We start from the raw sequence: 14360 nt of genomic DNA on the forward strand, positions 1-14360 counted from the left end.
TTTCTTCTTCCAGCGGACATGGTGAGCCACCCTGATCAGGACTGCATGGTGCAGGAAGACTGGATTTTTCATCCTTGCCACCACTGCCAAAAAAGAAGATGGCCTCCATGTTTGGAGTTCAGAGCCAGAGAAGCCTGGAAAGTTGTCTAGCACATTACGTTGGGCACACAGAGCAAATAGGCATGCAGCAGCAACCTGACACACTGGGCGTTTTCTGGCAAAGGCCTGTGTGATCAAACAAAACTGAGACTCAAAACAGAATTGCTGCTACTGCCGCTTTCTCTGAAAATAACCAGGGTTTGCTCCCCCCACCAACCATAGTCTGGCTCACGTTGCAGTAAGTTGCTTTCATGAGTTAGTTGGTATTTGCAAGCAGCAGGTTTTCTTTTGCAGGAGCTGGGGGATGAGGATTGTGAGGGGACTCCACACCTACCTGTGTTCCACTCATGGTCACAGCTGCCCCAGGGAAGGTCTATGGTGAACGAACTGAAGAGATAAAACAAGGCCCAAGCCAGGACAACAATGTAGTAGAAGTTCAGAAGTATGACAATGACCTGTGAGGCATAGCCAATTCCTGCAGAATTGAATGTGGATAAATACGTCAAGGGGGAGGAACAGGCCTCATCTTAAGGTTGGCACCTGCCCTCAGACTGGCCTGCAACACAAGTTTCTCAACCGTGCTCATGTGGTTCTTCCTTCACATTTCAATTCTTTACTCATTTTCCCCATGCTGATGGCTAAATGTGAGCAGAACTGTCCAACCTATCACCCTCCTTCCATTGCTACATAAACTCCACTGTCTTGCATCAGTGGAGGTCTGAGGTGGCTTTCTTGCAAAACTGACCTCTCCATAGGAAGATTGAAGATGCTTTGATACCCTAGCATACTCTTTCTTTCTCCTACTGTTGGGTGACAAAGGAAGTCCAGGTAAACCCCGACAGATTGGAGGCTGTGGTTGGGAGCCTACAGGCTGCTCTGTATTGCATCCCTCCTAGCCTGGGAGAAGAGATCACCATGTGGGGTGTTAAATGTACCAACCAGCTCCAAGCCTCAAACAGTCGGTAGGAAATGCTTGTCCACAGGAGCCAGCCCTAGCAAGGAGTTTAGTGTATTCCCCAGGTGACTCCATCTGAACTGATCAGCTCTTGGATGAGGAAGCTGCCAAGACAGCTGAACAGCCCTGAGAGATGAGCCCCAAGGGTCAGCCATTCCCCAGTAAACCCATCCTCTTGTTATCTTTATCGCAGCATTTTCTAGTAAAAGGATGGGAAGAAGAAAATGTCTGGACAAAGGTGATATGGTTAAAAAGCAGGCTGGAATGGAGACAGAAATGTAAGACAACACTCCACCTGCTGACTAGCATCTCTTTTACCAAAATTCACTTTTTGTTTTGCTCACTCTTTTCACTTTTTCAGAATTTTTTAATATTAAAAATACACACTCTCTCTGGAAGGCAACAGAGGAGTATCTAAAAGTTTTGGCAAGTGGAGAGGAGACAACTGAGACTTTTCAGACCTGAGAAATCATAGAAAGTGTCTTGAGATTGGATGATTGTGCTCAGGTAGTACAAGGAGTAGATGTGGCAGTTCGTGATTTATTAAGACAGCTGACACTTTCCACCAGTAAGGTTTAAGCCCTCTTCAAACTCAGAAAAAAAATGACATAGGATTGATTTTATAACATAGCAGTATATTTTAGGTTCCTCAGAACTTTCAGGAGCATTTTCATCATTTAGATCTTGGAAGACAATTTTATTGGGCAAAGATCATGACCAGCGTGCTGGGCATGATGTGGATGAAGGCCGGGATGCAATGTAACAAGGGCGTTGTTTGGTGGGAAAAGCGAACAATTTTCTCAGCATTATTTTGGGACTGGGATAGCCAGTGACCTTAGCTGGCTGACATACGTGAGGGTTGTCAGAGCATGTGGTGAGGCACATAAGGAACTGATCTCAAGGACACGCAGCACCTCCTTTCCCCCATGTGTCACGGGGCTGGTATCATGGAAGCTTCCCTCCAGCAGGGCTGGAGCTCCAGGTCCCGGCGCTCCTTCCCACCTTGCCTTGCCCTCCTGGGCTCACTCACCTTCAAAGAGAGGGCAGATCCTCCTCCAGGCTGTCACCCCTCCCTGGCTCGTGTACTGCCCTAGTGCCGTCTCCAGGAAGAACACCGGGATCCCACAGGTGAAGAGGAAGATGAGGTAGGGGATGAAGAAGGCACCTGGCAGATTCAAGCAGCGTGCAAGAGAAATAAATTACTGCATTTGGGCCATCCTAATGCTAGAACTGACCAGCAAACCTTCCAGGAGAGACTGAAGGAGGATGGTAGGGGAGCAATATGGGCTGCTGAAGGTGGGAAGGGTACAGAGATGAGGTGCCAGGAGAAAGGGATTTTCTTCAAGATCTGACTTCCAGAGCAATGTGACAGCATGAGAAACTCAACATTTAGAAAGGAGGAGATATAGAAATGTTTATAGGCCTAATCTTTATGCAGAAAACAAATACAAATTCTCATTAGCTGAGTATAAGTAAAGGTGACCATCCTACTGTGAGACCATTGTGATTTTTCAGAAAGTTGATGGTTCCTTTTAATCTGATATTTCTGAATGCCTGTTGTTGACACTACCATGGATGACAACACCAAAGCACTGAACAATACACACAGAATAATAAATTCATCTCACTGCAGGACTTGCTCATTTGTTCACTCACCAAAAAATGAAAAATAAAATAAAATAAAAAATAGCCATGCAACTGAAAGGAAAGCAGTACAGAAAAGGATTTCCCTCATGCAAGCAGTCAGGGCTCCCTTCCTGGTCAAATCCTGTCACAGAACCAGACAGGGGTGAAGTGGATCACGTTTATGAGTAGGTCACACTAGCAGTAAATGCACTAATGGCGTTTCTCCCATGGTGCATAGGAGAGAGCCTCACGAATGCTCCCTGCTTTGCAAATGCACCATCACAGCTGCTGGGGCAGGGAGACCTGCACGGTCCTTCCCTAAGTGAGTGGGATGCTACTTGGCTTTGGCCACGTTTGCGGGGCAGTGTGAGGAACAGCAATCCTGGTGTGGAGCTCAATGGAATCTCTTGTTTCCCCAGTTAAGGAGCTTAGCTCCCTTGGGCGGGCCAGGGAGAGGGAAGGGGCGCTTTGGGCCAGCAGGGCCACCCCCATGCTTGCCCCAGAGGGACATCCAGCCACCACCCTGCCCTCCCTGCAAAGAAAAGCACCAATAAAGTATATGGGACAGCATCCCTGTGGGAAGCGCCAGCCCAAGGGTAGGATGCAGTTCCTTGGCAAGCACAAGGAGGACATATGTGTGGCCACGCACTGTCCCTGTGCAAGTAAGTATAAATGTCTCAGGTGAGAGGGCGAGGGGGAATAGGTGCATCAGCACAGTCCCCTCAAGTCTCATCTTGCATGCAGTCGTATTACCATAAAAGCGGTGCATTTCTGCAAGAGAGATCACCGCTGTACAAAAGTTGGTGCTGAACAAAACCACTGCCGCCAGGCCTAAGGAAGCATCATTGCACTGGCACGGGTGGGAGGCATGGCAAGTGGGGCTGCCACCAGCCAGGGCCTGCAATGAGCAAGGCAGGGAAAAAAGGGAGAAAGGCTGCTGGAAGAGCTGCCTTTCACAACCACATAGGGCCCCGGGGCCTCGTGTGCTGCAGCAGACAGGGCAGCCCCTTGCAGCAGGTTGCGACACGGCTGCTTCCCATCGCGCGAGGCGGGACGTCGGGCTGCGCATCCGAGCAGCCCCGCGGCGCGACGTGGCCTTTCTGCCCTCCGCGTCCCCCGTGCAGCCTCGGGGTGACACCCCGCTGAAGCGGCAACGTGTCTGCGCTGGGCACATCCCTCGCTCCCGCGGGGAGGCTGCGGGTGCAGGACAGGAGGGTGCCAGGCGAGCGCAGGGGCCAGCGTGCGGCACACGGAGCCACTCGGATGGACTGGCTTCCTCGGTATTTCCCAACGCGCAGGGCCTGACCTCAGCACGGGCAAAAGCAAGAATGAACAAGAGTGAAAGTAGAACATCCTCTGCTATTTCCTTCTCCTCCCACTACTTCTTTCCCCTTTATTTTGAGACCATTCTTGATTTGGTAAGTAGAAAGATCTCTAAAGAAAGGAAAAGTGACAAGCTGCCTTATTTGCATGACTAAGATTTGGCAGATATCCTTTCTTTCTGCGAAGAAGAGTCCTGGTTTATTTTGCCAAGCAAAGCAAAAGCTGAGAAGAGTTACCTTCACTGTCGTCACTGTGAGGGCACTTGGTGAGAGGACCACAGAGCTATTTAAGACCAAAGGTAATGTCGGATACAGACTGGCCGTGACTAACCTTAAGCTGGACTTTAAATAAAGGTCTCTAACCACCAGAGAAGCAAAAGTGCTGGCGCCAGCCTTCCCAAAGGAGGATAGACTTCTGGTAGCTCTGAAAACTAATCTCAATACATTACAAATGGGTTATTTGATGTAGCCCCAGACAGGATGCTTCTAGTTCTGTGTAGCCTTATTTTATCCCCTTCTCCAAGAAAAGCCATCTGGGAAATACTTTTCTGTACAATATCTTCCAACCTCATGAGAAGGTGACAGATTTTGCCTGAGATTTCAAATTCCTCCCAGCCTCTCATATGTGGCAGCTCTGGGTCAGGCCCACTTCTTGGCGGGGAAAAAGATGCTGAGAGGGGCTGTGAAGATGGAGCTCCCAGGTCCTCTCCCAGCCAGCGGTGCTCATCCCAAACTGGTGCCCTGTGCAGGGAGCACACAGGGATGGTGCAGCCACTGGAATGGGCACCACACAGCAAGCAGCCAAGAAACATTCCCCATTAAGAAAGGAAAACAAGAAAAACTTTCTTTTCAGAAATAAAATTCCCAATCACCAGGTGAAAAGGAAGCAAACAAAACTGAGCAAAATCCACTGTGAAAATAGCTAAATAGAAGCTAATCCTCTTTTATGCCACTGGGATGAAAGCAGTTTAGTGAGGCCCATGAGACTACCTCAAGCTAAAGCCAGGGGATTTCAGCCCAGAGTCCCCAGCACTTGTTTCATGCCAGCTCCATGCCAAGTGCCATTTCTCCTCTCCCCATCCCTTCCGGGGAGCCCAATTAGCAATTAATCACCGAACAGGGAGTGTAATTCCTTCTCTGTGTGCCACAGAGAAAACAGACACGTGGCCAAACTGAGCAGAGCTTTGGGCTTTTGTCTCTTAAATAATTTCTTCTTCTTCTTGAAAGAAAGTCACAGGCTAAACAAAGCAGGAACTCAAAACTACAAGAGCTTGTGGTCCCCTCTGCCAGCCCACACACCCTGGGACCTGCTGCCCCAACGGCACCCACTGTGCGTCCTTCAAGGATGGGAGCAGCGCCCTGCTCTGCCCCGTCTCTGTCCCTTGAGCACGTAGATCCTTGTGCCCCGTCAGCCTGCTCAGAGACATGTTTTGCCCCTGCCACGCACGCACAGCTCTGTGTGATGCCAGGAGGCGCCGTGGGAAGCAGGAACGGCGATGGAAGTGAGGCAAACCCTTCAGATCTGCGTACCTCAGCGCCAGGAGCCAGCACCCAGAGGTGCCCCTTGGTGCAGGCACCCAGACCCTTCAATGTGCCACACTATGGAGCTGATGCTGGGACCAAGCTACCGGCCCCGACTCAAGTGGCCCAGGCAGGCTTCTCCCTCAGCGTTTTGCTTAATGGATTTTCACCCCCCTGGCAGGCTGGGCCTTCCTTCGCAAAAATTTAAAGACATGCAGAACAGGAGCCAGATGGAAACCACATGTCCCTGGGCCCTTGGCAAACACCAGGACACCCTCACTTCTAAGATGGGCAAACTCCCAGTAAGGCAAGTCTGTACAAAATCATGCAGATAGACAAGTCTGGAGGCAAAAGGGTGAAGAACATACCATCTCATCAGCATCAGGCCACTTGGGCAAAAGAAGAAGCACCTGCACGCACCGAAGCCTTGCAGTGCACAAAGGCTCCAAAAGCCCCTAGAAAATGCTCCAGCCTCTTACTGCAGCGTTAAGAACATCCTGCGTCCCTGTGGCCTCCAGCACAGCTCCTGTACAGCCACCCCACCATGTCTTTAGACCACAGGGGAGATGCAGATGTGCACAGAGGGAGGTCACATCTGGGCTCAAACAGGGACAGGGCTGCACTTACCTCCACCGTTCTTGTAGCAGAGGTATGGGAATCGCCACACATTTCCCAGACCAATGATCTCCCCAGCCACAGAGAGCAGATACTCCAGCTTGTTATTCCACTGGCCTCGTTCCAGGGTTTGATCCTCTTCCTTCTCCTTTTCTGCGCTCGGATGTGCAGGTATCGTTTCGCCATTGCTGACTGCACCAGGGACTCTGCAATCCATCCCGCCTTCGGAAGGAGTTTCCTTCATTGCGGTTAGAACATGTCACGCAAGCAGGACCTGCGGCTGCAGGAGGCAGGGCAGGCGAGAATGCACACGCACAAACACACACACACACACCAAACTGTTACTGCCTCGTTCCTTACAGCGATTCCTGCTGGAGGAGAGGCGCTAGGAGCGCGTGTGCGCTCTCAGGGGCTAGCCCCAAATCGGTCACGAAAAGCCACCGTTGGTTTCATTATTTATAATTGACTCATCTGAAAACACTCCCGTGTCTGAAAGCCTGTCCTTCAAGTGCATTTTTTGCTGAGCGGTTTTACTGCACGCAGCAGGCCCAAAGGCTCAGCCAGAACTGAGTTTCCACAGTAGCAGGCGCCGTAAAGAGACATGGGGAGAAGGAGGTTTACATCCTTAACAGTGCATTTTATCAGGGTTTCTCTTCTCCCTGCTTGCTGCTTACAAAAGGCCTGGTTTCACAGACCGTGTAATGAATGCCACTAAGCACAGAGAACTATTAGGTGTGGAACGGTTAGACTGGGGGACGATGCTGTCCTCCTAACTGGTGGAAAAGAATCCATCCAGGTGACATGACCACAGGGCATCTCTCCACCGCAAGGCTCTGTCTGTCAAAACAGCTGCCTGTTTGTGTAGATGTCCCCTATCATACCATGTCTTGGGTAACTTTGGCACAGCAAAAGCTGGGAACTCCTGCCATGGCAGAGCAGCTGGGCACTTCCTGTGCTTTCTCACCACCCCTAAAACCTTCCAAGAGGATGTGTTTCTTCCCCAGAAGCCAGGGCTTAGTTTGAGTGACTGTTTCTGCACGCTTGGTACTTCAGAGCCACGGGGTCCGGGAGCCCTGCACCTAGGTTGGCACCGCTGCAGCAAGGAGGGCACCTTCCCTTGCACGATGCTCGCCAGACGGGCAGCCACCCTTCACCCCGACAGCAGGAAAGCGCCTCGGCAGCGCTCGCCCCCATGGCGAAAGAGAGAGAAAACAAGCAAGAAAGCAAGCAGCACAGCACCTCGACGTGCTCCCCGTGCCCTGCCGCGTCCCCGCCACGCGCACCTACTCGGGGAGGCAAAGAGAGGGGTGTGGAGGCACCGGCAGCGCTGTGGGAGTTTGACAGGGGCTGCTCGGAATTGGGAGCAACCTTCCACCCTGGGAAATGATTAAGCGAGCGCAGGGCGCGCCATGACCCCTCGCGCGCAGCGGGAGCGCGGGGGGCACCGGGTGGGCGCCGAGGGGGAAGGGGCGCGCGGAGCAGCGGCCGCAGCCCCACGGATCCGTTACCTTGCGGGAGCCGGCGGGGCTGTCAGCGCGCGAGAGGGCAACGGGGAGGCAGGACCGAAAGGTGCTGGCTATTTAAAGTGTGCAAAGAAAACTTGTGCCGTGGTGTAATCCTAGACTTCGCCCAACCCACATTCCTTCCCCCACCCCCCAGGGCTGGACAAAACCCTACACATGACTGATTTCATGGCCACGGCGAAGGGGCTCGTTCCCCGCCGCCTGCAGGAAGGTCTCGCTTGGCCTCTGCCAGCCTCTGCTGAGGCCACATGTCCCCATCCTGCGGAGAGCCCCGTCCTGGCCTCCCGCACCCCTTCCCATGGCGCCCGGAGCAGGACTCCGCTGTGCAAATACATCCTGCTAAAGTCCGCTCCTCGCCACAGGTCCGAGGCGCAGGCACAACGCCACCATCTCTGTCCCCTCGCGCGTCCCTCCTAACGGGTGGAAACTTTTGTTGCACTTCTGCAGTCCTGGGAAATGGCCGCAGCATTGGTGATACCAAGCGGCTGGGCAATAAAAAAACAACTGCAATGCAAGCAACACAACGCGCAAGGGAGAGAACAGCCCCCAAGATCTGCACAGCCGGCGCAGGGCTGTAAAATCAGCTATCGCCGCTTGAGAAGTTCCTGGTCTTCTCGCAGCTGGTTATCTGCAGGCGTTAGCTCAGAGGCCATAAAAAAGGCAGAGTACTGTTCATAGTAGGCTTGTGCTAGAGCTGCGATAGTCCACGGATATAACTGAGTCAACGGCTTTAAAATATTTTTATTATACCAACTGAGCAGTACCTGGAGTAAGAGAGAACAAAACCAAGCTTGTGGCTCCAGAGCCCTTTTACCAGGCTTGCAAAGCAGCAGCAGCAAAACCCAGACTGCATACGGACCCAGGCTCCTTCTAAGAGTTACGAGGAAATGGACAGGAACAAAACTGCAAACGTCGCCGTGTCACCATGCTAAGCTAAGGTGTCCCCACGTCCACACAGCGCTGGGCTCTCTAGAAAGTAAAATTACGAAAGAAGCAGAAGAGGCCCAAGGTCAGGCAGAGGCAAGAGGTGGGTTCCAACCAAGGAGTTGGGAAGAGACAACTAGAATAAAAACAGAGAGATAACAGAGGTCTAGAAAGCAAGGAAACAAAGATGATGAATATACCATGCACAACATCTCATAATGTAACTACTAATGCCATCCAATGAAACATTCAGATTTAAAACAAAAGGAAATACATTTTTGCCCTCCCACTACACATAATTAATTAAGCATGGCACCCATTGCCACAGAGTATTGGTCAGAAAGGAATAGACGCATTTTCAAAGGGCTGTTCCACAACAGCTATTAAACAGGATGGTCCAAATAAAACACCCAAACCCAGTCATTAAACTGGAGATTGTCAGAAATGAGGAAACTCTCCCAGCAGCAGAGTTATGCTGGAGGATGAGCATCAGAGAATATCCGTGCAGGGTTACAATCTGAGTGTGACTAGCATCGCTGTTAAGCAGTTAGAGCATGGACACAGGGATTAAAAAGCAAGAGAGAAGCCAAATAACAGCTTGCCTTGTGCAATGGACATAAGAAGAAAAGACATAAAGTATGGGGCCATTTCTGGAAATTCTCAAAACTATTGTATGCCTCTCTGTTGCTACACGGATATCCCTGGATAACAACAATAGCTGCTCTGTGCCAATGACAATATTCTTATCAGCAGTTTAAGTAGAAGATGACAAGCAAATTGGCAGGCGCTAATAGAATGTGATAGGAAACTGTGTAATCAATAACAAAGTATTAGACTTCTGCCCAGTCAGATAAGACTGCACCGAAAGCAGCAATAAGTTAAAACTGAAAACAAAAGTTCAGTGTAAACATAACAAGCATCAAGGAGAAATATTGCATCTATCAGTGTGAAAGAAAATCCTGAGCGAAGCATATTTAAAGGAAAACAACACTTTTCATGTCTTCTGGGGAAAAACAAGAAAAAAAACATATGGTTCTGGGAGATGCTACTTGATAGATCTGAGAGCCTAAAAATACTTTATTTTACTGAATAGAAAAGTAAACTCTTTACATCTCTCTCAGAGAAGAGAAACAATAAATATCACAAAGAATGAGTTAAGTCAGATCAGGCAAAAGATGAGTTCAATACACATTTTTGAAATTGCAGAAGGCAAGAAAGGGCCTTTAACCAGCTCGTCAGAAACAATGAAAATCTATAGGGAAAAATGAAGAGGGTGAAATTAAATGTCTAAGATTTTGAGCTTGTAATGATATCTAAGACAAATGGAAGACGTGAGACAATCAGAAGCAAAATTCTACGAGTTCAATTTGCAAGAAACAAGTAAATAGATGCAGAAGAAAGTGAAACTAAAAAAATGAGCAAATTATGTGCATCCTGTAGTAATAACACAAGAATAATTTCATCCTCAGACCTACCAAGATGACGCTATTTAAATATATATACACATACGTATACAAGCACATGCACGCACACACACACACATTCATACCTTTAATTTATAGGGATAAGGAGAAGGAGAAGAGCAAAGTAGGAATTTTATACCATGCCACCAAGGGTCACACATCTGCAACCCGGCCAGGCACCTGCAGAGCATTTTCTCTTGGTGTCCCACGGGCTGCAGAACGTTGGCCGTTGTGCTGTGACTTCCTAAACGCATCGCCAGGGTGCCACCCGCTGCGATGGCACTAGTAGGTTTGCATTACCAGCAGTCTCACCCTATCGAAGGCAGGAACCGGGCGCCTGCGCATTTAATCATCCCCCCAGCGTTGCTGCCGCTCAAGACGGCGCCGACTCGCGCGGCCGTGCTCCTCCGAGCGCGGCGCCAGGCTGGTGAGCACTTACCTGCCGTCACCTCTTCCTGCCTCCGAGGTGATTCCTCCCCAGGGAGGCTCTGTGGCTCCGGCATCCCCGCAAGCCGGCGCGGGGGCAGAGCACTGCCGCTGCTCTGGGCAAACGTGGGGCAGATCCGGCTTCGCTTGCTCCCCTGCTCCCCTCGCCACCCAACCATTTTGGAGAAAGGGCTACCAATTCCTCTCCTCAAATCGAGGCTCCACTTTGCTCGTCTTTCTGTATACGACACTTACCAAGATTTCTCTCTTCAGTTTTGTCCCATTCTTCCACTAGTGGTGGAGGTCATGCTGCAAGAGAAGCATTCCCTGCCAGAATGTGCAAGCCTGGGACAAGCTTTGCCTGGAGATAAGTAGATACATTTAGTTTTTATGGGTCAGATGTGCACAGGAGCTGGCCCCAGCCACATCCTGCACAACCGACACATGCAAGCGCTGGCCCTGGACTTGCTCATTCTGGTAGGAAGCCACAGAAAGTCCCCCCGGATCTGCTCTTGCGTCACGTTTCCACCAAGCCAAGCAGCAAAATAGCTCACGCGGGTTTCTTTCCTCCAAAGCACTCATCCACCTCCAGCCACCCAGAGAGGTGGCTCAAACCAGGAGGAGGGAAGGTTCAGAGCCAGCTGCTTAAAGCAACAATTAGAGAGAAAAAAAAAAAGAGGAGAGGAAAGGTAGTGACTGGGAGAGGTGCGCAGTCTTTTACCACAGTGCAAGCAGCAGTGCCTTTCCAATGAACTTACGCTCCTAATCCCCAGCAGCGCTTCCAGGAGCGCGGCCGGGAGCGCTTCCAGGAGCTCCCAAGGCGAGGAGGCCGCCAGCCGCGTTTGGCCCTTGCTGCCTGGGGAGCTGCAGGCGGGAGGCAGGTAGGCGCCCCGCGTTCGCGTTCGCGTCCACCTCCCCCCCGCCACGCGTGGCGAGCGCTCGAGAGCCGCGTAATCTTGCAAGGCACCTCCCCACTTCCAAGAAACCGGCTTGCCACGGTATTATCTGCGAAGCAAAGGCCAGAGCAAATACAGTGCGTTTCCTCTGTCTGATAACCAGCGTGCTACTGGCCTTTCCAGCTTGAAAATGTCATTAAGCTTAAGCGAGCGTGGCTGCAGAAAGGAGAATTGTTGTAAATAGGCACAGAAAGCAGTAGAGAGGCTGATGGTAATTGGCACATTATGGGAACTCAGAGGGCACGCAGAGGAGAAAGAAGCCACAACAAGTGCAAAGGAGCAACCCCTGATTCACCCAGTAAGCTCACAGAAAGATGAGTTTCTGTATTTTGAAACTATGGCAGAAACGTTAAGTATGGCAGGAAGTATGGCAGGAATATGCGTGAAACACATAGGAAGAGTTTCCTCTGACAGAAAATACTATTACAAGCATTTTAACAGCTTCATTCAACCAGGCGGTTCATCTTCCCTGGCGAATACCTGCTTTCAAACAACACCGTGGCTGAGCAGAACCCCAGGCCAAGAAAAATCCTTTCCACGCTGGAGAGCTGCTGAGCTGGAGGGCCTCACGCGCGTGCCCAGGTTGCTGTGTGCGAGACACGTGGGCCTGCGGACAGCGCGCTCTGTGCGTGGAAGATAAAGACGAGGCTCCCGCGGCAGCCGGGGCTCCCTTCCCAGGCCGAGCGCCGCCGCGCGGGCTCACAGGGAGCACAGGGGCAGGGAACCCTCCGGAGGCACCGGCTGCTCCTCGGCACACGGAAGGTAGCGGTGCTGCTTGTGTGTTATTTGGTGCACGGTCTGACAGCTTGCGGTTGCGAGCCTCTCTGTGCACCTCTGGTTGCAGATCCAAAGCGTTACGAGGGGCGTCTTAGTCGAGGCCAAAAGGACTGTGGACCCAGGCTTTCTTTGGCTGCACTGTTAATTCCTAGTCCCGTTACAGAGCGGCAGCAACAAAGCTGGAAATTCCCATAATCACTATCTCAGACATGTCCAATCCCAGTGGTTTCCCTCACAGGAAAAGGATGGAAACAACAGCACAGCTTAGGGGTCCGCTTGCATGTCTGGAACCAGCAAACCCAAGATTAAGTCAGGAATGTGCAGGCATTCGTACTGCGTGTGTGAGCGCAAGCGCAGGAGGAGCACAAGGGCAGGCATAGCTGCAGCGTTCGCATCTTAACTCTGCTTGGGCTTCTGCGTGGCAGCTTGTCTCTATTCTAAACGCTCTTGACAAAAATGGAAACTGCTTTAAAATTTCTGCAGGATTATGCTGTTATAAGCATATGTGTATATATGCATGTTTTTGACACATAATAATCACACTAATATGGCATAATTTAAACAATGACCAACTAGCAAGTAGGGGCAAGTTTACTGAAAGCTCTGGAGTCTTCCATTCTTCCAGCATCTCCTGGTCTCCTCCCACCTCCAGCAGCTCCCTGCTCCCCAGGGCTCTTTTCTAGTTCCACTGTGCCTGGGAAGCCTGAGCAAGCACTTGCTGGATAACTGTGGAAATAGTGCTGCTCTCAGCACATTTTTGGCAGAGAAAAGGGTCTACAACCCTTTGGAAGACTAGTTACAATGAGAAAATAGAGTTTGCATCAAGAAAATCAAACTCATCGATTAGCTGTTGCAGCCAAGAAGTGAATTAGATGGCATTTTTTTGCACCAAGAAAAATATACCATAGAAAAACATCATTTCAGACGGGCAATGATAGCTCAAGTGGCCCAGAAGGGAGACACGAGACCATAGGATTGATCATTTCCAGAGTAAATGAGGGGTTAGAGAAAGAACGTAGAGGGACCTGAAGTTGATCATCTTTCCTTATGCTTAGCGAAGCTTGCTCCTCTTGGGTGAAGCATATAAAGCTAAAACAGACTCTCCACAGCAAGAATGAAACCAAAGCTAGTTACAGGGTTGGGGCTGGGATTTTACGTGTCACTGGACCCTGTCTGTCTAGAAGAGCAGAAAGGAAAAGCTTTTCCCAGAGATGGAAGAGGCTTGCACCTGCTCCACTACCTCCTCCACAAGGAGAAGAAAACAACTGTTTTTAAATAGGGTGTTAGGCAACATTCTCAGAGCATCTGTTCATATTTATTTACATGCTCGAAAAGAAAAAAAGAACACTTTAATTCAATAGACTTAATGGGCCAGCAATGACTCAGAATATAAAGCTTCCACTCCGGGAGGAAATCCAGTAGCTAGATATCTATTTATTGACAAAATGGGACAAAGTTTAAAAAAGCTTTCTCTGAAATAAATGATGCTCTAATTAGAGATGACAAAGTGAAAGACTGTGGCATTTTAAAAAGGTCACTAAGAAGTAAAAGACAGGTTCAAGTTTCCCAACCTCCAAAAATCAGAAATTCACAAAACTGTTAAGAAGCCCATCTTGCCGGGAGGCGTATCTGCCTGAGGCATTCCAAGCAGCCCTAATCTCGGCATCAGGAATGCTGTGGCTGACATGGCGGGGACGAGGCCCCGCGCGACGGCTCCGCAGGGAGCTCCCCAGCGGCGTTTCCTCCCCCTCATCCCGACGCCGCAGCCGGCTCCCCTTCAAGGCAGGGCAAGAGGAGATCAAGGGAGCTGTGCTGCCCCTCTTCCGACCCTTCTCCTCCCTGGACTGCCTAGACCTCCGCTTTTTATTGTGCAGAGAAACCCAGAGCGCAGAGCTACAGACAGATAAAGGATCTCCTCTCACACACTGAACTAAGTCAGTGTGGTCAATGAGGCTTTGCAACATAACGCGAGCAAAAGAGCCTGCAGACATCTCCAAAGACGGATGGATTGTGCCTGAAGCAAGCTCCATGCTGAGTATGATCTCCTAACGACAAGTCGTTCCTGTTTTGGTGGCCAGTTGCATCATAGTAGTGAGTCTCTGTCTTTCAGGTTTAAATGTTTCCACCTCCCACCCCCCAAAATAATTTAGGTA

At 50.4% G+C, this 14360-nt stretch overlaps 1 protein-coding gene across 1 annotated transcript in view; it reads right to left on the reverse strand.

Annotated features, from left to right (window-relative positions):
• Nucleotides 1–11107, reverse strand: part of LOC104564538 (sodium- and chloride-dependent GABA transporter 2) — a 34711-nt gene extending 23604 nt beyond the window's left edge. Inside the window, exons 1-4 of the mRNA XM_088521546.1 lie at nucleotides 10730–11107; nucleotides 6151–6412; nucleotides 2085–2219; nucleotides 434–574 (exon numbers count right to left, since the gene is read on the reverse strand). Coding sequence (XP_088377672.1) covers nucleotides 434–574; nucleotides 2085–2219; nucleotides 6151–6382 — 508 coding nt within the window. The 5' untranslated portion in view covers nucleotides 6383–6412; nucleotides 10730–11107. The remainder of the gene's footprint in view (nucleotides 1–433; nucleotides 575–2084; nucleotides 2220–6150; nucleotides 6413–10729) is intronic.
• Nucleotides 11108–14360: the final 3253 nt, after the last annotated feature.

The sequence above is a fragment of the Tinamus guttatus genome, unplaced genomic scaffold (assembly GCF_059628265.1).
Source record: "Tinamus guttatus ecotype Peru unplaced genomic scaffold, ASM5962826v1 Tinamus_guttatus_pri_ptg000125l, whole genome shotgun sequence".
Lineage (NCBI taxonomy): Eukaryota > Metazoa > Chordata > Aves > Tinamiformes > Tinamidae > Tinamus > Tinamus guttatus.